General features: G+C 53.9%; 2 protein-coding genes across 8 annotated transcripts in view; one reads left to right on the forward strand and one right to left on the reverse strand.

Moving 5' to 3' along the window:
• Positions 1 to 19,971, forward strand: part of SYT2 (synaptotagmin 2) — an 81,367-nt gene extending 61,396 nt beyond the window's left edge. For 5 of the 7 annotated variants that reach the window (XM_043924112.1, XM_043924115.1, XM_043924114.1 and 2 more), the window contains exons 2-9: positions 14,831 to 15,019; positions 15,872 to 16,038; positions 16,603 to 16,722; positions 16,855 to 17,022; positions 17,177 to 17,344; positions 18,660 to 18,777; positions 19,155 to 19,288; positions 19,563 to 19,971. In XM_043924112.1, coding sequence (XP_043780047.1) covers positions 14,848 to 15,019; positions 15,872 to 16,038; positions 16,603 to 16,722; positions 16,855 to 17,022; positions 17,177 to 17,344; positions 18,660 to 18,777; positions 19,155 to 19,288; positions 19,563 to 19,769 — 1,254 coding nt within the window. In that variant the 5' untranslated portion in view covers positions 14,831 to 14,847 and the 3' untranslated portion in view covers positions 19,770 to 19,971. Of the gene's footprint in view, positions 1 to 11,062; positions 11,083 to 11,761; positions 11,871 to 14,830; positions 15,020 to 15,871; positions 16,039 to 16,602; positions 16,723 to 16,854; positions 17,023 to 17,176; positions 17,345 to 18,659; positions 18,778 to 19,154; positions 19,289 to 19,562 lie in introns of those variants that run through there. The other 2 variants (XM_043924116.1, XM_043924113.1) reach the window with 2 other exon arrangements.
• Positions 17,188 to 23,481, reverse strand: LOC122708032 (translation initiation factor IF-2-like). Its single transcript, XM_043924117.1, has 4 exons — positions 19,968 to 23,481; positions 19,244 to 19,483; positions 18,076 to 18,746; positions 17,188 to 17,320 (listed from the first exon to the last, which is right to left on the reverse strand). Exons 1-2 carry the CDS (start codon positions 20,793 to 20,795, stop codon positions 19,325 to 19,327), a joined length of 987 nt encoding a protein of 328 aa, XP_043780052.1. The 5' UTR covers positions 20,796 to 23,481; the 3' UTR covers positions 17,188 to 17,320; positions 18,076 to 18,746; positions 19,244 to 19,324.
• Between the last annotated feature and the right edge of the window lie 190 nt (positions 23,482 to 23,671).

Consider the following 23,671-nt stretch of genomic DNA (forward strand, 5'->3'; position numbering starts at 1 on the left):
CAATAAAGTAATGTCTCTGCTTTTTAATATGCTGTCTAGGTTGGTCATATCTTTTCTTCTGAGGAGCAAGTGTCTTTAAATTTCATGGCTGCAGTCATCATCTGCAGTGATTTTGAAGCCCAAGAAAATAAAGTCTGTCACTGTATCCATTTTTCCCCTCATCTATTTGCCATGAAGTGTTGGGTCTGGATGCCATAAGCTTAGTTTTCTGAATGTTGAGTTTTAAGCCAGCTTTTCACTTTCTTCTTTCACCTTCACCAAGAGGCTCTTTTAGTTCATCTTGGCTTTCTGCCATTAGGGTGGTGTCATCTGCATATCTGAGGTTGTTAATATATCTCCTGGCAGTCTTGATTCCAGTTTGTGATTCATCCAGCCTGGCATTTTGCATGATGTACTCTGCATATAAGTTAAATAGGCAGGGTGACAATATACAGCCTTGACGTACTCCTTTCCTGGTTTAGAACCAGTCTGTTGTTCCATGTCCAGCTCTAACTGTTGCTTCCTGACCTGCATGGAGGTTTCTCAAGAGGCAGGTCAGGTGGTCTGGTATTCCCATCTCTTGAAGAATTTTCCACAATTTGTTGTGATTCATACAGTTGAAGGTTTACGTGTAGTCAGTGAAGCAGAGGTAGATGTTTTTCTGGAATTCCTTTGCTTTTCTATGACCCAAGGGATGTTAGCAATTTGATCTCTGGTTCTCTGCCTGTTGTAAGTCCAGCTTGAACATCTGGAAGTTCTCAGTTCACAGACTATTGAACCCTCACTTGGAGAATTTTGAGCATTACTTGACTAGCGTGTGAAATGAGTGCAATTATATAGTAGTTTGAACACTCTTTGGCACTGCCCTTCTTTGGGATTGGAATAAAAACTGACCTTTTCCAGTCCTGTGGCCACTGCTGAGATTTCCAAATTTGCCGGCATATTGACTGCAGCACTTTAACAACATCATTGTTTAGGATTTGAAATAGATCAGCTGGAATTCCATCACCTCTACTAGCTTTGTTTGTAGTGATGCTTTCTAAGGCCCACTTGACTTCACACTCCAGGATGTCTGGCTTCTTGGTGAGTGACCACACCATCATGTTTATCTGGGTCATTAAGCTCTTTTTTGTATAGTTCTTCTGTGTATTCTTGCCACTTCTTTTTAATATCTTCTGCTTCTGTTAGGTCCATACCGTTTCTGTTTATTGTGCCATCTTTGCATGAAATGTTCCCTTGGTATCTCTAATTTTCTTGAAGAAATGTCTAGTCTTTCCCACTCTATTGTTTTCCTCTATTTCTTTGCATTGATCACTGAGGAAAGCTTTATCTCTCCTTGCTATTCCTTGGAACTCTGTATTCAAATGGGTATATCTTTCCTTTTCTCCTTTGCTTTTTGCTTCTCTTCTTTTCTCAGCTATTTGTAAGGCCTCCTCAGACAGCCATTTTGCCTTTTTGCATTTCTTCTTCTTGGGGATGGTTTTGATCACCACCTCCTGTACAATGTCACGAACCTCTGTCCATGGCTCTTCAGGCACTCTGTCTATCAGATCTAATCCCTTGAGTCTATTTGTCACTTCCACTGTATAACTGTAAGGGATTTGATTTAGGTCATACCTGAATGGCCTAGTAGTTTTCCCCACTTTCTTCAGTTTAAGTCTGAATTTTGTGATGAGGAGTTCATGATCTGAGCCACAGTCAGCTCCCAGTCTTGTTTTTACTGACTGTATGGAGCTTCTCCATCTTTGGCTGCAAAGAATATAATGAATCTGATTTTGGTGTCGGCCATCTGGTGATGTCCGTGGGTAGACTTGTCTCTTGTGTTGTTGGAAGAGGGTGTTTGCTATGATCAGTATGTTCTCTTGGCAAATCTCTGTTAGCCTCTGCCCTGCTTCATTCTGTACTCCAAGGCCAAACTTGCCTGTTACTCCAGGTATCTCTTTACTTCCTCCTCTTGCATTCCAGGCCCCTATGATGAAAAGGACATCTCTTTTTTTGGTGTTAGTTCTTGAAGGTCTTGTAGGTATTCATAGAACTGATCCACTTAAGGTTCTTCGGCATTAGTGGTTAGGGAGGGCATAGACTTGGATACTGTGATATTGGATGGTTTGCCTTGGAAATGAACAGGGATCATTCTGTCATTTTTGAGACTGCATCCAAGTACTGCATTTTGGACTCTTTTGTTGACCATGATGGCTACTCCATTTCTTCTAAGGGATTCCTGCCCACAGTAGTAGATGTAACGGTCATCTGAGTTAAATCCACCCATTCCAGTCCATTTTAGTTCACTTATTCCTAAAATGTTGACATTCACTCTTGCCATCTCCTGTGTGACCACTTCCAATTTGCCTTGATTCATGGACCTAACGTTCCAGCTTCCTATGCAGCACCATTTTTCACAGCATCGGACTTTACCTCCATCATCCGTCACACCCACAGTTGGGTGTTGGTTTTGCTTTGTCTCCATCTCTTCATTCTTTCTGGAGTTATTTCTCTGCTGATCTCCAGTAGCATATTGGGCACCTAGTGACCTGGGGAGTTCCTCTTTCAGTGTCCTATCTTTTTGCCTTTTCATCTGCTCATGGGGTTCTCAAGGCAAGAACACTGAAGTGCTTTGCCATTCCCTTCTCCAGTGGACCACGTTTTGTCAGAAAAAGATATTGCTGTGATTTATGTCAAAGAGTGTTCTACCTGTGTTTTCCCCAGGAGTTTTATAGTGTCTGGTCTCACATTTTTGTCTTTAATCCATGTTGAGCTTATTTTTGTGTATGCTATTGAAGAATGATCTAATTTCATTTTTTTACATGGAGCTGTCCAAGTTTCCCAGCACCATTTGTTGAAGAGACTCTTTCCAACATTGTGTAGACTTGCCTCCTTTGTTGATTAATTGCCCATAGGTGAGTGGGTTTATCTCTGAGAGGCTTTCAATCCTGTCCTATTGATCTATATTTCTCTTTTGTGCCAGTACCATACTGTTTGATGACTGCAGCTTTGTAGTATAGTCTGAAGTCAGGGAGCCTGATTCCATTTTTTTCTTTCTCAAGATTGCTTCAGCTGTTCAGGGGTCTTTTGTATTTCCATACAAATTTTAAGATTTTTTTGTTCTAGTTCTGTGAAAAATGCCATTGGTAATTTGATAGAGATTGCACTGAATCTATAGATATCCTTGGGTAATGGTGTTTTTGACAATATTGATTGTACCAGTCTACAAATATGGTATGTCTATCTATCTCTTTTTGTCTTCTTCACCTTCTTTCATCAGCATCTTACAGTTTTCAGAGTACAGTCTGAAAGATTGTACTTAGTCTCCTTGGGTAAGTTTATTCGGAGGTATTTTGTTCTTTTTGGTGTGATGGTAAATGGAATTGTTTCCTTCTGTTTCTGATCTTTCATTGTTAGTGTGTGTATAAAAATGAAATATATTTCTGTGTATTAGTTTTGTAACCAGCAACTTTACCAAATTCATTGATGAGCTGTAGTAGTTTTCTGGTAGAGTTTTTAGGATTTTCTACGTATAGTATCATGTTATCTGCAAACAGTGACCGTGTAACTTTTTTCCAATTTGGATTCCTTTTATTTCTTTTTCTGATTGCCATAGCTAGGACTTCCAAAACTGTGTTGAATGAAAGTGGTGAGAGTAGTCATCCTTGTCTTGTTCCTGATCTTAGAGGAAATGCTTTTAGCTTTTTACTTTTGAGTATAATGTTAGCTGTGGGTTGATCACATATGGCCTTTATTATGTTGAGGTGGGTTTCCTCTCCAACTTTCTGGAGAGTATTTATCATAAATGGGTGCTGAATTTTGCCTAAAGCTTTTTTTGCATCTATTGAGGTGATCACCTGGTTTTTATTCTTAAATTTGTTAATGTGTGGTATCACACGGATTGGTTTGCAGACACTGAAGAATCCTTGCATCCCCGGGATAAATTCCACTTGATCGTGGTGTGTGGTCCTTTTAATGTGTTGTTGGACTCCGCTTGGTATTATTTGGTTAAGGATTTTTGCATCTGTAGTCGTCAGTGATACTGGCCTGGAATTTTCTTTTTTGTGGTATCTTTGTCTGGTTTTGGCATCAGGGTGATTATGGCCTCATAGAATAAGTTTGGGAGTTCTCTTTCTTCTACAGTGTTTTGGGACAGTTCCAGATGGGTGTTAGTCCTTCTCTAAATGTTTGATAGAATTCGCCTGTGGTGCCCTCACACCCTGGACTTTAGTTTATTGGAAGTTTTTTAAGTCACAGTTACAATTTCAGTGCTTGTGATTGGTCTGTTCATATTTTCTTTTTCTTCCTGACTCAGTCTTGGGAGGCAGGACCTTTGTAAGAATTTGTCCATTTCCTCCAGGTTGGCACAGTTGCTTGTAGTGGTCTCTTATGATCCTTGATGGTTGTGTGGTATAGGTTGTAACTTCTCCTTTTTCATTTATAATTCTATTGATTGGAGTCCTCTCCCTTTTTTTTGATGAATCTAGCTAAAAGTTTATCAGTTTTGTTTATCTTTTCAAAGAATGAGCTTTTAGTTTCATTGATCTTTGCCCTTGTTTTGCCTCTGTTGCATTTATTTCTGCTTTGATCTTTATGATTTATTTCCTTCTACTAACTTTAGGTTTTGTTTGTTATTTCTTTGGTTGTTATAGGTGTAAAGTTAGGTTGTTCATTTGAAAGTTTTCCTGTTTCCTGAGGTAATGTTGTATTGTTGTAAACTTCACTCTCAGAACTGCTTTTGCTGCATCCCATAGGCTTTGGATCATTGTTTTCATTTTGTCTCTAGGTATCTTCTTATTGCCTCTTTAATTTCTTCAGTGATCCATTGGTTGTTGAGTAGCATATTGTTTAGCTTCCACTTGTTTGGTTTAATATTTTTTCTTGTAGTTTATTTCTAATCTCATAATGTCATGATCAGAAAAAATGCTTCCTTATGATTTCAATTTTCTTAAACTTACTGAGGCTCACCTTGTGGCCCCGCATGTGGTCAGTCCTGGAGAACGCTCCGTGTGCACTTGAGGAGAGCGCGCGTCTCTGCTTTTGGGTGGGATGCTCTGTTACTGTTGCTCAGCCGCTCAGTCGTGTCTGACACTTTGTGACCCCGTAACTGCAGCACGCCAGGCCTCCCTGTCCATCACCGACTATGGACCGCAGCACGCCAGGCCTCCCTGTCCATCACCGACTATGGACCGCAGCACGCCAGGCCTCCCTGTCCATCACCGACTATGGACCGCAGCACGCCAGGCCTCCCTGTCCATCACCAACTCCTGGAGCTTGCTTAAACTCATGTCTATTGGGTTGGTGATGCCATCCAACCATCTCATCCTCTGTTGTCCCCTTTTCCTCCTGCCTTCAATCTTTCCCAGCATCAGGGTCTTTTTCCAATGAGTCAGTTCTTCGCATCAGGTGGCCAATGTATTAGAGCTTCAGCATCAGTCCTTATAATGAATATTCAGGGTTGACTTCTTTCAGGATTGACTAGTTTGATCTCCTTGCAGTCCAAGGAACTCTCAAGAGTCTTCTCCAACATCACAGTTCAAAAGCATCAATTCTTCGGCACTCAGCTTTCTTTATAGTCCAACTCTCACATCCATACATGACTACTGGAAAAACCATAGCTTTGACTATACAGACTTTTGTTGGCAAAGTGGAGTCTCTGCTTCTTAATATGCTGTCTAGGTTGGTCATAGCTTTTCTTCCAGAGAGCAAGCGTCTTTTAATTTCATGGCTGCAGTGACCATCCATTGTGATTTTGGAGCCCAAGAAAATAGTCTGTCACTGTATCTATTGTTTCTCCATCTATTTGCCATGAAGTGATGGGACTGGATACCATGAACTTAGTTTTCTGAATGTTGAGTTTTAAGCCAACTTTTTAACTCTCCTCTTTCACTTTCGTTAAGAGGCTGTTTATTTCCTCTTCATTTTCTGCCATAAAAGTGGTGTCATCTGCATATCTGAAGTTATTGATATTTCTCCCAGCAATCTTGATTCCAGCTTGGCATTTTCTGGCTTCATCCAGCCTGGCATTTTGCATGATGTATTCTGCATATAAGTTAAATAAGCAGGGTGACGGTGAACACTCTTGACATACTTCTTTCTCAATTTTGAACCAGTCTGTTGTTCCACGTCTGGTTCTAACTGTTGCTTCTTGACCTGCATAAAGGCTTCTCAGGTGGCAGGTCAGGTGGTCTGGTATTCCCATTATTTTCCAGTTTGTTGTGATCCACACATTCAAATGCTTTAGTGTAGTCTATGAAGCAGAAATATGTGTTTTTCTGGAATTTCCTTGCTTTTTCTGTGATCCAACGGATGTTGGCAATTTGATCTCTGCTTCCTCTGCCTTTTCTAAATCCAGTTTATACATCTAGAAGTTCTCAATTCACATACTGTTGAAGCCTAGCTTGAAGGATTTTGAGCCATTACTTTGCTAGCATGTGAGATGAGTGCAATTGTGTGGTAGTTTGAACATTGTTTGGCACTGCCCTTCTTTGGGATTGGAATGAAAATTGACCTTTTCCAGTCTGAGTTTTCCAAATTTGCTGGCGTATTGAGTGCAGCACTTTGATAGCATCATCTTTTAGGATTTGAAATAGCTCAGCTGGAATTCCATCACCTCCACTAGCTTTGTTCATAATGGTGCTTCCTAAGGCCTACTTGACTTCACACTCTGGGATATCTGGCTCTGGGTGAATGATCATACCATGGTGGTTATCCAGATCATTAAAGTTTTTTTTTTTTTTTTTGTATTGTACACAGTTCTTCTGTGTATTCTTGCCACTTCTTACTATTTTCTGCTTTTGTTAGGTCTATACCATTTCTGTCCTTTATCATGCACGTTTTTGCATGAAATGTTCCTTTGGTATCTCTGATTTTCTTGAAGAGCTGTCTAATGTCTAGCCTTTCCCATTCTATTGTTTTCTTCTATTTCTTTGCATTGATCACTTAGGAAGCCTTTCTTATCTCTCCTTGCTGTTCTTTGGAACTCTGCATTCAGATGGGTATATCTTTCCTTTCCTCTTTTGCATTTTGCTTCTCTTCTTTTCCCAGCTATTTGTAAGGCCTCCTCAGACAACCGTTTTACCTTTTTGCACTTCTTCTTCTTGGGGATGGTTTTGATCGCTGCCTCCTGTACAATGTTAGGAATCTCCATCCATAGTTCTTTAGGCACTCTATCAGATCTAATCCCTTGAATCTATTTGTCACTTTCACTGTATAATCATAAGGGATTTGATTTAGGTCATACCTGAATGGCATAATGGTTTTCCTACTTTCTTCAATTTAAGTCTGAATTTTGCAATAAGAAGTTTAGTCCATATGGTCTAATGCATCATTTAAGGCCTGTACTTCCTTATTAATTTTCTGTCTGGATTATCTGTCCATTGTTGAAAGTGGGGTATTAAAGTCCCTCACTATTACTGTGTTACTGTCAGTTTCTCTCTTTTTGGTTGTTCGTATTTGCCTTACATATTGAAATGCTCCTAAGTTGGGTACATGTGTATTTACAATGGTTATATCTTCTTCTCGGATTGATCCCTTGATCACTGATCATATTACACGCATGAGTAAACCCTCCAGCAGCTTCCCCTTCTTCTGTGGGAAAGATAGTCCTCCCTGCTGTGGCCAGAAAGCTGTGTGTCTGGTCCCACGGCCCCCTGCACCCGTGCCGGGCTCCTCCGGGCTCTGGGCCCCCACCGCTCCCGTCCCTGGGCCTCTGCACGTCCTGCTGCTGCCCTCTGTGCTCGGAGGCCCCTCCACCGTCAGCGCCTCAGGAAGGCATACCTGCTCCCCCAGAGTGGGCCAGATTCAGCCCGTCACAGACCAGCCAGCCCGGGCCGCCCCGTGCATCCCTCACTGCTATACTTTTAGTCTCATTCCTGTGCGGTCACGGAACATTCAGCTTATGTCCGCTCTATCGGGAGCAGGCTGTGCGCTGTCGGTGTTGCTGAGTGAATGCACGGTCCCACCACCCCGTCCTGTGTCCCGGTTCCTACCGTCCGGGTCCAGACCCTCGGGCTGGGCTGTGAGCACACCCCTGTGGGCCCCTGCCCGGCCTCCCGCCTCTGCTCCCCTTTTCCTGGGCTTCAAGGCCCCTGGGTGGGCTTCCCCTGATGCTGGTCTGTGGGGCCGCCTGGCGCTGAGCCCCTCGCTGGCTCTGGTCCCGTGGGCCGGGCCTCTGCTGTGCCCAGGCCACTCAGGCCCGTGTCAGGGGCTCTGGGGTCGGATCCGATCACCTGCATTGACTGTCATCTCCAGGTGGACACCGTCAAGTTTATTCTTGTCATTTTCACAGCAGTTTTGAAACGCAGGTATGATTTTCTCCGGGTTTTATTGGAGGAAATCGGGTTTCAGAAAGCGACTTGTTTGGCGTCATCTGGCAAGCAGGGGCATCCTGGGGTTCCAGCTGGGCTGCCTCCCCCGGCCACCGCGGCGGGGCAGGCCCAGGACCTGCGGCCAGCGGGTGGGTCTGACAAAAGCCTGCATGTACAGGCTCCACATAAACACAGCACACACACTATACCACACACAATTCAGTTCAGTTGAGTCGCTCAGTCGTGTCCGACTCTTTGCGACCCCATGAATGGCAGCACACCAGGCCTCCCTGTCCATCACCAACTCCCACAGTTTACTCAAACCCATGTCCATCAAGTCGGTGATGCCATCCAACCATCTCATCCTCTGTCGTCCCCTTCTCCTCCTGCCCCCAATCCCTCCCAGCATCAGGGTCTTTTCCAGCGAGTCAACTCTTTGCATCAGGTGGCCAAAGTACTGGAGTTTCAGCTTCAGCATCAGTCCTTCCAATGAACACCCAGGCCTGATCTCCTTTAGGATGGACTGGTTGGGTCTCCTTGCAGTCCAAGGGACTCTCAAGCGTCTTCTCCAACACCACAGTTCAAAAGCCTCAGTTCTTCGGCGCTCAGCTTTCTTCATAGTCCAACTCTCACATCCATACATGACTACTGGAAAAACCACAGCCTTGACTAGATGGACCTTTGTTGGCAAAGTAATGTCTCTGCTTTTCAATATGCTGTCTAGGTTGGTCATCACTTTCCTTCCAAGGAGTAAGCGTCTTTTAATTTCATGGCTGCAATCACCATCTGCAGTGATTTTGGAGCCCCCAAAAAATAAAGTCTGACACTGTTTCCACTGTTTCCCCATCTATTTCCCATGAAGTGATGGGACCAGATGCCATAATCTTAGTTTTCTGAATGTTGAGCTTTAAGCCAACTTTTTCACTCTCCTCTTTCACTTTCATCAAGAGGCTCTTTAGTTCTTCACTTTCTGCCATAAGGGTGGTGTCATCTGCATATCTGAGGTTATTGATATTTCTCCCAGCAATCTTGATTCCAGCTTGTGCTTCATCCAGTCCAGCGCTTCTCATGATGTACTCTGCATATAAGTTAAATAAGCAGGGTGACAATATACAGCCTTGACGTACTCCTTTTCCTATTTGGAACCAGTCTGTTGTTCCATGTCCAGTTATAACTGTTGCTTTCTGACGTGCATATAGGTTTCTCAAGAGGCAGGTCAGGTGGTCTGATATTCCCATCTCTTGAATAATTTTCCACAGTTTATTGTGATCCACACAGTCAAAAGTCTTTGGCGTAGTCAATAAACCAGAAATAGATGTTTTTCTGGAACTCTCTTGCTTTTTTGAAGATCCAGTGGATGTTGGCAAGTTGATCTCTGGTTCCTCTGCCTTTTCTAAAACCAGCTTGAACATCTGGAAGTTCACGGTTCACATATTGCTGAAGCCTGGCTTGGAGAATTTGGAGCATTACTTTACTAGCATGTGAGATGAGTGCAATTGTGCGGTAGTTTGAGCATTCTTTGGCATTGCCTTTCTTAGGGATTGGACCTTTTCCAGTCCTGTGGCCGCTGCTGAGTTTTCCAAATTTGCTGGCATATTGAGTGCAGCACTTTCACAGCATCATGTTTTAGGATTTGAAATAGCTCAACTGGAATTCCATCACCTCCACTAGCTTTGTTCATAGTGATGCTTTCTAAGGCCCACTTGACTTCACATTCCAGGATGTCTGGCTCTAGATGAGTGATCACACCATCGTGATTATCTGTGTTGTGAAGATCTTTTTCGTACAGTTCTTCTGTGTATTCTTGCCACCTCTTCTTAATATCTTCTGCTTCTGTTATGTCCATACAATTTCTGTCTTTTATTGTGCCCATCTTTGCATGAAATGTTCCCTTGGTATCTCTAATACCACACACACACATCACATACACACGCGCATATACTCTTTTGTAAAGCATCATTTTCCGTTACTATTCACCGCAGCATGCTGAGCATGGTCCCTGCGCGGTGCGGGGGCCTGGTCTGCCCGCTGTGTACAGAACGCCGGCACCTGCTACCCCAGACTCCCGTCCTGCCCTCCTCTCCTCCCACAGCTGCAAGTCTGTTCTGTGTCCCGTGAGTCTGTTTCCATTTTGTAAATCGGTTCGCTTGCGTCATACGTCAGATTTCACATGAGTGATATGTGATATCACATTAGCGACGGCTGTCTTTCTGCCTCACTCACTGTGATGATCTCTAGGGACACCCGCATGGCTGCAAGTAGCGTCAGTTCCTTCTTCACTGTGGCTGAGGAGTACCCCACTGAGGGTGTGCACCGCGTCTTCCTCCCCCATTCCTCCGTCAGGGGCGTTTAGGTGGCTTCCGTGTTTTGGCTGTCGTGCATAGCGTTGCTGTGAACACAGACGTGCATGCATCTTCTTTGAATTAAGGTTTTGTCTGAATATATCCCCAGGAGTGAGACTGCGGGACCATGTGGTGACTCGGTTTTTAGTTTAAGGAACTTCTATGCTGATCCCCCTAGTGGCTCGGGGAAGTTTGGTAGTTCTTTAAAATGTCAAATGTAGTTCCCGTATGACCCAGCAGCTCCACTCACGGGCATTTATCCCAGAGAGGTGAAAGCACAGAGATGTTTACTGCAGCATCCTTCAGGAAACCAAAGTGGAAGTGACCGATGTCCATAAATGGGTAAATGTGTGAGCGGTGTGGAGGAATGTTCCTCGGCCACAGAGAGGCATGAGGTGCTGACGGCGGCTCCAGGCGGCGCCCTTGCGGACACGGTGCTGTGGGGGGAGCAGGACGCCAGGTCCCCTATGGTGTGATTTCGTCTGTGTGAGACGTGCGGACAGGGGAGTCTGCATACAGGCCTTGGTGCCCAGGCTGGGAGGAGGGAGGGAGCGGGGAGCGGCAGGTGAGGAAGTGGGGCTCCTTTTTGGTGGAAACGTTCTAACTGGGTCGTGGTGATGGCCGCACGACCCTCTGAATATACTGAACCACCAGATGGAAGCGTCGAGTGAGTGGATCGCGTGGGTGTGAACCGCCTTCAGCCAAGCCTCTAAAGTCGGGGGGCAGGGTCGCGGACGGCAGGGTGGGGGTGAGGGGCCAGGGCAGGGGCTGCTGTGGCCCGGAGGGAGGGCCGGGGGGCTCCGCCTGCTCTTCAGGGCGCGTTTCCGGGTCGGTCGGGGCTGTCGGACCAGCACGGGAAGGAACTGGGGAGTGAGTGGGGTGTGGCCCCGCCGAGGGGTGGCCGCGCTGCTTCCGCTGAGGACATGGGCTCTTAGAGGAGGCTCTGAAACCCTCAGCAGAACCCTGGGTGCTGGGGAAATTGTAAAATTCCTGTGCTGTTTGTCTGATGGCCTGGATCCCCAGGGGTGCGCCCCTGGGTGCCCGCTGTGGCCGGGCAGGGGGATGTCGTGTCCGCCCCACCTGACCTCAGGGGCCTATTCTGAGCAGCAGAAATAGCTCGGTGGGGAGGGGAGGGGGGGGAGCAGAGTTGAAAAACTCCTAAGAACATTACCTTAAATGAAGACCATCACAAGAATACTTTAGCAGCAAGAACTTGAAAACCACCCAAGCTCAAACAGGGGATGACTACACAAATGGGGTATGTGTTACTGTGGAGCTGGGCATTATATGGCTGTTTAAGTAAGAAAAGGAAAATTGTCATGATAAACAAAAATACTTGGGACAAAATTTTACGTGAAAAATGCAGAATACCACACTCCCAGGTGGCGCTGGTGGTAAAGAACCTTCCTGCCAAGAGACACAAGTTCGATCCCTGGGTCGGGAAGATCCCCTGGAGGAGGGCATGGCAACCCACTCCAGGATTCTCTCCTGGAGAATCCCATGGACAGAGGAGCCTGGTGGGCTACAGTCCACAGGGTCACAAAGAGCCACACAAAACTGAGTGACTCATTTCAACAGGAAGTTAACGTGCTGTTGCGGGGAGGGGGCGACTCCGGGGATGGACGTGGGTGCCGCCTTCCTGGACCAGAGGCTGAAACCCACCCTGGGTGGGTGTGGATGGGTGCCCGTGTGTGGGTCCGGGAGGAGGCTCGGTTCTCACTGTGAGCTGGCTCCTCGCCTGGGTGGTGTGCTCGGGTGGAATGAGATTCAGGAAAGCCACGTGGTCTGTGCGCTCTGGGTAAGGGAGGGGGTGCCCAGGCTGTTTCTGCCTCTGTGAAATGGGCGTGTGTGTGACTAAGGGGGTTCTGCACAGCCCTGGGGGTGCATGCCGGCCGAGGGGTGCCGCTGCTCCCGAGGTGCTACTGCTGAAGTACCCTTGAACTTAAAGGGATTAAGTAAAGAAAAGCTTAAAAAAACTTTATTGTAGTTGATTTACAGTATCATGTTTCAGGTGTATCACATCTATTATAATACACAGAGAGCCACGCTTTTTTAGATTCGTTCCCATATAAGTCCCTACAGAGTGTCGAGTAGTTCCGTGTGCTATACAGTAGGTCTTTATATATATATCTATTTTACACACGGCCGTGTGTATCTGTCAGTCCCAATCTCCCAATTTATCCCTCCCATCCCTTCCCCCCTTGTTAACCATGTTTATTTTCTACATCTGTGACTACATTTCTGTTTTGTAAGTAAGTTCATTTGTCTTTCTTTCACATTCCACACGAGTGATATCTTCGTCTCTGTCTGACTGACTTCACTCAGTATGATCCTCTCCGGGTCCTGACTTCACTGCAGGGTCATCAGTGCGTCCTCTGCAGGGCTGAGTAACACCCCACCGCGTGCACGCACCACGCCCTCTTTACCCACTGCAGCTGACGGATGTTCACGCTTCTTCCGCGTCTTGGCCGTTGTGAGCACTGCTGCAGTGAACGCCGGGGCGCACGTGTCTTTCCAAGTTACGGCTTTCTCCAGGCATGCGCCCAGGAGCGGGGTTTCAGGGTCATGTGGTAGTTCTGTCTTTAATATTTTAAGGAACCTCCATACTGTTCTCCATAGTGGATGTAACAATTTGCATTCCCACCAACAGTGTAGGAGGGTTCCCTTCTTTCCAGGATTCAGTTTGTAGACTTTTTGATGCTGGCCATTCTGACTGGTGTGAGGTGATACCCCACTGGAGTTTAGATTTGTATTTCTCTAACAATTATTGATGGTGAACATTTTTTCATGTGCTTTTTAGCCAACTGTATGTCTTCTTTGAAGAAATGTCTGTTTAGATCTTCTGCCCCCTTTTAAATTTTTTTATGTCGAGTTACATGAGCCATTTGTATATTTTGGAGATTAATCCTTTGTCAGTCTTTGCAAATATTTTCTTGCATTTTGTGGGTTGTCTTTTTGCTTATGGTTTCCTTTGCTGTGCAAAAGTTTTAAGGTTTAATTAGGTCTCATTTATTTTTGTTTTTATTCTTACTACTCTAGAAAATGGGTCAAAAAAGATCTTGCTGCAATTTATGTCAAACTTATGTCATGTTTTCCTTGAAGAGCTTTATAGCTGTCTGGTCTTACATTTAGGTCTTTAATCCATCTTGAGTTGACTTTGTGTTATGGTGTTAGGAAGTGTTCTAGTTTCATTCTTATACATGTAGGTGTCCTGTTTTCCTAGCACCACTTATTGAAGAGGCTGTCTTTATGCCATTGCATATTCTGGCTGGCCTCCTTTATCAAAGATAAGGTGCCCACAGGTGAGTGGTTCATCTCTGGAGTTTCTGCCCTGTTCCACTGATCTAGATTTCTGTTTTTTGTGCCAGTACCATACTGTTTTGATGACTGTAGCTTTGTAGTTTAGTCTGAATTCAAGGAGCCCGATTCCTCCAGCTACATTTTTCTTTCTCAAGATTGCTTTGGCAGTTTGGGGTCTTTTGTGTTTCCGTAAGTTCCAAAATTATAATTTTTTTTGTTCTAATTCTGTGAAAAGTGCTATTGGTAATTTGATAGGGATTGCATTGAACTTAGTCTGTAGATTACTTTGGGCAGTAAAGTCATTTTGACAATATTGATTCTTCTGAGAGCACGACGTGTCTCTTCATCTGTCTGTCTTTCGTTTCTTTCATCAGTGTTTTATAGTTTTCTGAGTGCAGGTCTTTTGCCTCCTTAGGTAGGTTTACTCCTAGGTATTTTATTCTTTTTGATGTGATGGTAAATGGAATTTTCCCCTTCACTTCTCTTTCTGTTCTTTTGTTGTTAATGTATAGGAACCAAGGGATTTCTGTATATTAATTTTGTGCAACGTTAGCTTTAGTGGTTCTCTGGTAGCACTGTTAGGATTTTCTGTAGTATCACGTCATCTGTGAACAGTGACCGTTTTACTTCTTCCTTTCCAATCTGGATTCCTTTTATTTCTTGTTCTTCTCTAACCGCCGTAGCTAGGACTTCCAATACTATGTTGAGTAACAGTGGCGAGAGTGGACACCGTTGTCTTGGTCCTGATCTTAGAGGTGAGGCTGCAGTTCTTCACCATCAGAAGGATGTTTGCTGTGGGCCTGTCACATCCGGCCTTTGTCCACAGTCTTAGCGTCTGGAAGAGGCTTCCGCAGCCTGTGGGCAGAGCCATCTGCGCTCGGGCCTCTGGGATGCTCACCCTGCCCCCTTCACCCGCAGCTGTTCCTTCTGCCACCATGAGGAGCATCTTCAAGAGGAACCAGGAGCCCATGGTGGCTCCCGCCACCACCGCCGTGCCCGCCGGCCCGGCAGACAACTCCACAGAGAGCGGGGGTGCGGGCGAGGGCAAGGAGGACGTGTTTGCCATGCTCAAGGAGAGGTTCTTCAACGAGATCGTCAAGCTCCCTCGTGAGTGTCCCTGTGCTGGGCGGGCCATGGGGGTGAGAAGGCTGAGGGCTCTCCTAACATCTGGGCTCTAGGCTGGATCATTTGGCGATCGCCTTCAGGACCGGGGCTGGTGGGGGCAGCAGAGTGGTCTGTCACTAATGAGGGGACAAGGGGGTTGTGAGCCCTCACCTCCCTGGGCAGAATGTTCTTACGACTTGGAAGAAAACGTGAAACCTAAAGATGAAGTCTTCCAGCTACACTTTGAAATAGTTCTGTTACAAGATAACCCTCCCCACTAAGGCTTCCCTGATAGCTCAGTAGGTCAAGAATCCACCTGCGATGCAGGAGACCCTGGTTCAATTCCTGGGTGGGGAAGATCCCCTGGAGAAGGGAAAGGCTACCCACTCCAGTATTTTTGGGCTTTCCTGGTGGCTCAGCTGGCAAAGAATCCGCCCGCAATGCGGGATCCCTGGGTTGGGAAAATACCCTGGAGAAGGGAGTGGCTACCCACTCCAGTAGTCTGGCCTGGAGAATTCCATGGACTGTATAGTCCACGGGGTCACAAAGATTCGGACACAACTGGCCGACTTACACTAACTGCTTCATGGGTTCCTGGTGAATATGGTGAGGAGACACCCAAGGTCCAGATTTGGAAGGAGCAGCCGAGGGCCAGCCCCATGCCCCCCGAGGTCATCAAGGAGCTCGACCCTCTCAGCACTGCACATGAAGGCTGCCCCCAGCCCCATCAGGGCTGACAAGGGCCGTCCCATCCTCCGTGTGAGCCAGTCACGTCTCAGCAGAGCCCGGCTGGGTTTTGACTATGGGGTGTGGACTGCCCGGCGGGCACCGCTGACCCCGTCTCCCCATGGGTAGTACCCCCCTGGGCGCTGATCGCCATCGCCGTGGTCACGGGCCTTCTGCTGCTCACCTGCTGCTTCTGCATCTGCAAGAAGTGCTGCTGCAAGAAGAAGAAGAACAAGAAGGAGAAGGGCAAGGGTGCCAAGAACGCCATGAACATGAAGGACATGCGGGGCGGCCAGGTAGGGGGGCTGGGCTGCGCTGCCAGCAGGGCTGGTCCAGGCCGAGCCCGCAGGGGGACGGGGACCTGGGCTCCTCTCTGCCCGTCTCCCGGGGGGCCCAGGCCAGAAAGAGCTCGGAGGTGTCCCCGTGTCTCCTTTTGGGAACCTCACCTTGCTGAAGGAGTCAGTGCGGACGATGGCAGGAGGGCTGAGCCTGGAGGCCTCAGCGTGTGCGTAGGGGAGACCCAGGAGGCCTCAGCATGTGCGTGGGGGGGGACCCGGGAGGCCTCAGCATGTGCGTGGGGGGGACCCGGGAGGCCTCAGGATGCGTGTGGGGGCCCATGTGCAGGGCAGCCCCCGGCTCCACGTGGGCTGGTCTGTGCTGCGGCGTTTCTCACCACCTTCTCCTCTCTCCTCCCTGTGGACGCGCCCGGCCTGGACGCCCGGCCCACACGCCTGGTACGTGTTGCCCAGGGTGGCGTCCTGCCCAGGGAGGACTGGGGCCTCCACCGGCTCCGGGGCGGGCTCTGCATGGGGGTGCTCCCCCGTCTGTCCCTGATGCCCCCTGCTCTCTCAGCCCCCCAGGACGATGACGATGCAGAGACGGGCCTGACGGAGGGCGAGGGCGAGGGCGAGGAGGAGAAGCAGCCTGAGAACCTGGGCAAGCTGCAGTTCTCCCTCGACTACGACTTCCAGGCCAACCAGGTGGGGGGCGGGGACATGGGCGCGGCTCCAGGGAGGCCCGGGTGCCGTGCGACCTCAGGCGGGTCACCACCTCCCGGGGTCACGCGGTTCCCTGGGGCCTGGGGGGCTGACGGGCGCCCGCTGTCTTCACAGCTCACTGTGGGCGTCCTGCAAGCCGCGGAACTGCCCGCCCTGGACATGGGCGGCACCTCGGACCCTTACGTCAAGGTCTTCCTCCTTCCAGACAAGAAGAAGAAATATGAGACCAAAGTCCATCGGAAGACGCTGAACCCCGCCTTCAACGAGACCTTCACCTTCAAGGTGACAGGCGGGGAGGCGTGGCGGACCATGTCCGGGGCCATGACCCAGGCCCAGAACAGCTCGGCGGGGACCAGAGCCCGAGTCTCTGCCGTGTCCACAGCCTCCAGACGCCCCGGAGCTGCCCTGACCCCTTCATCCCGCCTGTGCCCTGCAGGTGCCATACCAGGAGCTGGGTGGCAAGACCCTGGTGATGGCCATCTACGACTTTGACCGCTTCTCCAAGCACGACATCATCGGTGAGGTGAAGGTGCCCATGAACACGGTGGACCTGGGGCAGCCCATCGAGGAGTGGCGGGACCTGCAGGGCGGGGAGAAGGAGGAGGTGAGGCGGCGCGGGGCAGGCGGGGCCTGCGGGGCGGGGAGGAGGAGGAGGTGAGGCAGGCGCGGGGCAGGCGGGGCCTGCAGGGCGGGGAGGAGGAGGAGGTGAGGCGGGCGGGGCGGGGCGGGGAGGAGGAGGAGGTGAGGCGGCGCGGGGCAGGCGGGGCCTGCGGGGCGGGGAGGAGGAGGAGGTGAGGCAGGCGCGGGGCAGGCGGGACCTGCAGGGCGGGGAGAAGGAGGAGGTGAGGCGGCGCGGGGCAGGCGGGGCCTGCGGGGCGGGGAGGAGGAGGAGGTGAGGCAGGCGCGGGGCAGGCGGGGCCTGCAGGGCGGGGAGGAGGAGGAGGTGAGGTGGGCGCGGGGCGGGACCTGCAGGGCGGGGAGAAGGAGGAGGTGAGGTGGGCGCGGGGCAGGCGGGGCCTGCAGGGCGGGGAGGAGGAGGAGGTGAGGTGGGCGCGGGGCGGGGCCTGCGGGGCGGGGAGAAGGAGGAGGTGAGGCGGGTGCGGGGCAGGCGGGGCCTGCAGGGCAGGGAGGAGGAGGAGGTGAGGCGGGCGGAGCGGGGCGGGGAGGAGGAGGAGGTGAGGCGGCGCGGGGCAGGCGGGGCCTGCAGGGCGGGGAGGAGGAGGAGGTGAGGCGGGTGCGGGGCAGGCGGGGCAGGGCCCCGCGGGTCAGCCGCCCAGCGAGGCCACAGGTGCTCCTGTTTCCCCCGAGGCTCTGTGCCCGCCTAGGGCCAGCCACCTGGGGCCTCGTGTGCCCGCCGGGAAGGCCCACGCTGTCTGAGCGGGTTCTCAGCAGGGGGCTTGTCTTCCTGGGAGCGGCTGCAGCACTTGCTCACACACTCACTGACTGTGAGCGCCCACTGCGCACAAAGCCTCCATTTAGACACTGCCCTCCGAGCACCAGCTGACTGTCACCCAGCCCCTGGGTGCAGGGGAGGTGGCCGGCCTTGGCCCCTGGGGCCGCCTCTGAGACGCTTAGGCTCCGTGCCGTGGCAGTGGCGGAGACGACCGTCCTCCTCTCTGGTCACGAGGCCCCTGCCCTGTGGCACTAACACCAGATGAGAGGTACCAGGGGCTCTGAAAACCACCTCGCACGCTGCAGGCGGGACGGCTGTGATCAGAACAGGGGAGGGCCCTACCCCCTCCGCTCAGCCCCGGGAGGACCCCACGTCCATTCAGAGCCTCCGGGGCCCCACCGGCATGGTGCCCACAGCTCCAGGGTCTGCCCGCCGCAGGCAGGGCTGGGCTGCCCGTGGCCGAGGCCCCAAGGGGTCAGCCGTGCTGGCGGCTGCTGAGATGACCTGGACCCTGCTCCCCTGGCAGCCGGAGAAGCTGGGCGACATCTGCACCTCGCTGCGCTACGTGCCCACGGCCGGGAAGCTCACCGTCTGCATCCTGGAGGCAAAGAACCTGAAGAAGATGGACGTGGGCGGCCTTTCAGGTGCGTGCAGGGCTGCTGGCCGCCACCGGGGGCGCCCGAGGTCCACCTGCGGCCCGAGCCCTCAGGCTACCCCGGGAAGGGGCTGCAGGGCTCTGCTGGGCCGGAGAGCTGACCGCCCGCCCTGGATTCCGCTAGTGCTCGGGGTCAGAGTCACCTTGGGCAGGCCGGTTCCCGGCATGCATGTCTCACTGCCCAGGTCGGAGGATGGGTGGGGTGGGTCCCAGGTGTGTCCCCGGCCCAGGACAGACATCACCAGGAGCCCCTCGCCCCTCACCGAGCCGCAGGCTGCGGCGGGTCGTGGGGGCAACGCCTGTGACCACCCTGGCCCGGGCTGGCGGTCCGGGGTGGGCTCAGGGCCTGCCTGCTGTGCCCCACAGACCCCTACGTGAAGATCCACCTGATGCAGAACGGTAAGAGGCTCAAGAAGAAAAAGACGACGGTGAAGAAGAAGACCCTGAACCCTTACTTCAACGAGTCCTTCAGCTTTGAGATCCCCTTCGAGCAGATCCAGGTGCAGGGCTGGTGGGGCTGGACACGGGGCCGGGGCTCACCGCTGACCCCCGCGGGCAGGTGAACAGACGGCCGCCACCCTGGGGCCTGGATCTGGGCGCTTCCCGAGCTGCCCCTGGTGTGGGCGGCGGGCCTCTTGAGCGTGGCCTCTGTCACTCTGCAAGGAGGGGTCTCCCCTTGGGCTCCACAGGACCGTCTGGGTGGAAGGAGGGGGAGGCTGGGGCGTGCCGCTCGCGGACTCCTGCCCACCCTCCCTCCCTCCCCGCCTCCCGCAGAAGGTGCAGGTGGTGGTCACAGTGTTGGACTACGACAAGCTGGGCAAGAACGAGGCCATCGGCAAGATCTTCGTGGGCAGCAACGCCACGGGCACGGAGCTGCGGCACTGGTCAGACATGCTGGCCAACCCCCGCCGGCCCATCGCGCAGTGGCACTCGCTCAAACCCGAGGAGGAGGTGGACGCGCTGCTGGGCAAGACCAAGTAGGGCCGCGGCCGTGCCCCCTCGAGGCGCCCGGCCCATCTGTGTGGTCGTGTCCCCCGTCCCCTTTTTATAAGGACCCTCCCCTCCGACGGCCGTGGGAGGAGGGCCCCCAGAGGTGGCGCGGCCGGCCCGGCCCGCCCCGGGAGCTGTCCCCGCTGCATGCCCACGCCCCGCTCCTGCGAAGCTGCACCCCAGGCTCACCCCGAGGCGGGGCTCCCGGCCGGCAGTGCGGCCTCTCCCGTTCCGAGTGTGTGGCCCCCCGAGACGGCAGCACTGCTTGGCTCCAGACAGGGCCGGCACTCGGCTCCCGGATGGGCGGGGCACTGTGAGTGGCTGCTTCGGAGGCAAGGCGTGGAGACTGGACTGTGCAGAAGTCACCGCCCCTCGGGCTGGTTTCGGGGACACCACGGACCTGAGCTGGTGGCTGGACTCACAGGGGGTCTGTCCGTCCTGCGACCTCACCCTGTGGACGGGAGATGTCAGACCGTGAAGACACAGAAGGGCCCCCTCCCAGAGAGACCGCGCCGGGCCTGCTGGAGCCTGGCCTCTGGGTGGGAGACGCGGGTGCTGGCCCCCGTCTGGGACGAGCGCTGAGCGGAGTCTCCTGCCCGTGCCCATTTCCTCTTTTAATGTCAGTGGAGCAGCGCGGTCTGTGCAGATGTGGGGGCTTCCCGAGGAGGCCGTCCTTGGGCCCAGGTGAGCAGGGGGGCGGTGGCCGGCTGGCCAAGCTCTCTCAGGGGTGGCCCTCCTGTCATCCCCTGGGGCCCCCATGCTGGCTCCCTGCTCACCCCTTCCCCAGTGTTGATAAAAAGCCATATATACGTGAGTCCCGTGTGCATGGAGTCTCCTTCCCCACCCATAGCCTGGGCAGGAGCGGCAGCCCCCACCACCCCCGGCGGGCTCCTTCCTCCCCTCGCGGCCCCCCAGGGCCCAGAGCTGCTCCCCTATCATCCCGCGTCCCCCACCCGGGCAGATGGCCGTGCTAGGCAGGCTCCCACCGGAGGAAGACGCCGGGGCCCTGCTGCGCATGCGCGCGGTGGGGAGGGGGCTCAGCCGTGCTCAAGGGCCTGCGTCCCGGGGAGCCCCTCTTCACGGGTGGGAAGGGGGCAGCCCTGCCTTCAGGGTGACCACAGAGCGGTGGGATTCGGTGCTTCCTCAGGGCCCCCCCTCCCTGTGCCCAGGACTGGCCTCCATCCTGACGCGCCTGCTGCTCTGGGGATCCTGAGCCTGGACGCTAGGCTGGCTGAGGGGCGGGGTGGGGGCAGCAGGGTCCTGCCAGGTGCCAGCCGGGCCCAGAGGAGCCGTCTGAGCAGACGTGTCTGCTGGTGATGCACGCGTGCTCCTGTCTCTGCCCGAGGGTCCTGCCCCAGGCCTGTGTCTGAGTGTCGGGGTTCGGAGTCCCCCCTCCCTGGAGTGAAGGTCGCCAAGAGGGGTGCCTTTCGTGGAGGGACTGAGAGTGACAAGTGAAACCCAGGCCCCCCGAAACCGGAGGGGGCAGCAAGCTGCTTCCTCCCTGCTCCCAAGCAGGGGCTCCTGGCTCTAGGAAGGGCCTCCGACAGTGGCTGGGGGCATGGGAGTGGGGGCAGGGCCGGTCTCAGCACAGCCTCAGCCCCTCCTCCCAGGAGACCACGCACGCTCCTGCTGCGGTGGGCTCTGGGCCCCACAGAAAGGGCTGGGGTCCCCGCGGGGGGCTGCGGGGAGCAGGGTTGGAGGAGACCCCCCCCCGGGTCCTGCAGGGTCTGGGTCAGTTCTTGGCCCCCCCAGAGAGGCTGTCCCCCCCGCCACCCCCCCACCCAGTTGCGGCAGACACGGAGGGGTCCCGGGCCTGACGGTGGTGGCCCTCAGCCCCGCAGGCCAGATGCCAAGTTAAATGTGAGTTTCAGCCAAACCACCAGTAACAATGTGTGCGTCCACCCTCAGCGATGGCCAGGACACTCCCGCACCCACTGACCTGTGTCCGTGCTCCGGCGTTGGGCAGCTTCATCCTGCGGCCACTCCTGCCCCGCCAGCTGGGGGGCAGAGACAGGTCACCGGGGTTGTACTCGTTTTCGAGCTGCAGTGCTGGGAAGGGGACCCTGTGACCTGCAGACGACAGAACAGGAGCCTTCTGAAGCCAGCCGAGCCTCTGCCCCCAGGCGCCTTCAGCTGCACAAGAGGGCGGCCAGCCGTGCACACGCCGCCCCGCCCACGCACGCCCAGCTCCGCGCCCACAGCCGCATGGCCGCCCCCAAAGCCCAGCTCCGCCTCACACCCCCGAGCTGCTCCCTGACCCCGTGTGTGAAGTCCGCGTCTCCCCCAGCTCCCCACGCCCAGGGAGTCGGCCTCGGCCGGCCTGACACCGCAGCTCCATGTCTGTGGGCAGAGCTGCCCCGGCGCCCTGCGTGTGGTCTGCTCCTCCCCCCACTGTCTGAATCACTGAAAAGCCATACGGGGGTCTCCAGGGCCGCCCTCTCGGAGCCCCCGGCCCCTCTGACCAGCTCCCCTCAGGACACTTATGAAGGGCTCGCCTGCCGTCCCCCCGCCCCGCGTCCCGAGGACAGACGGGTGTCCCGGGCTCCTGGTGGGGCCCCAGCGGTGTGCCCCCGGCCCTGCTCCATGTGGGGGCCTGTGGAGACGGCCCGGGTGCGTGGGAGCCGTCAGTGGCTGGGCCTGTGGTCGGTCCCGATGCCCCCTGGGTGGACACACAGCCCTGAGACGCTGGGGGGATGAGGGCGGGGCCCCGGGCTGGAAAACAGGTGCGCTCAGCTCCTGCCGTTGGGCAGGGACACCCCAGGAGTGGGCAGCCACAGCTCCTCTGAGGTGGGGGTGCGGGATCCCTGTCCACACCCAGCCCCGCCCCGCTGCCCCCTCGGGAGGAAGAGAGGTGGGAGGGGGACGACGGACCCTGAGCCCCGAGCTGTCGTGTTGGACCCAGAGGACGGCAGCCCTGCCAGCAGCCCCCGAGTGGGTGCCCACCCCAGCCGAGGCCACAGCAGGGCATGGCCCCCGCGCTCCACAAACCAGGGGAGGGGGTGCGGGCAGGATGGACCCCAGACCCCTCAGAGCAGCCGGGTGTCTTGCCCCGACTCCTCCTGTCCCAGCACCAGCGCTACGGCTTCTGAAGCCCCCAGGCCAGGGTGGGCAGGCCCAGGCCCCTGCAGCGTGCGGCCCACCGGGACCCCCAGCCCGCCTCACAGGAGGACGCGTGTACAGCCCACCCCCCACCCCCCCCCCGCTTGGCAGCGCCCCCCGCCCCCCTCCACGGACTCTGTCTGGTCTCTCATCAGTTTGTTCTTTTGTAACAAGCAGCATCTCCTTATTAAAGAAAAGAGCTCAAAGCAAGCTGGGGGTGGGGGTCTCTGCTTGTTCCTGCTGGGTGGGGTGTGGGCATGGTTCTGAGATCCCAGCCCCGGGCTCAGCACCTGCCTTCAGGGGCTGGGGAGACCAGACCAGGCTCAGGGGGGGCGGTGGGTGCACGGGGCCCCCAGGGCAGCTTCTGGCGGCGGGGGGCCTTCAGGGAGGAGGGGTGGACCAGATCCCCGGTGTGCCACCCCCTCCCCCCCAGCCAGCGGAGCAGGCCTGGGCGCCCGCGCAGGCTGAGCCCATGGGGTCTGCGGAATGTCGACGCCTACAAGCCCTGGGTTAGCTCGTGGGAGAAACCCGAGATGTCTGACCTCTGAGGCCAGGGCTTTGGGGCTTTTCAGGGAACAGGGAGCACCCCCCACCCCACGCAACACTGCCCCTCACCTCAGCCTGTGGCGGTCTCCTTGGGGGTCCTGGCAGGCCCTGAGCACCGTGGGCATCTGGTTCCGACTCCAAAACAAGAAGGCAGAGTGCCCTCCAGGCTGGCCAGGGGGCTCGGGAGGGAGTGGCTGGGCCGCAGCGGTCCCCAGGTCTCTAGGTGACGTGTCTCCACTGACAGCCGG

Source organism: Cervus elaphus, chromosome 14, assembly GCF_910594005.1.
Source record: "Cervus elaphus chromosome 14, mCerEla1.1, whole genome shotgun sequence".
Taxonomy (NCBI): Eukaryota; Metazoa; Chordata; class Mammalia; order Artiodactyla; family Cervidae; genus Cervus; species Cervus elaphus.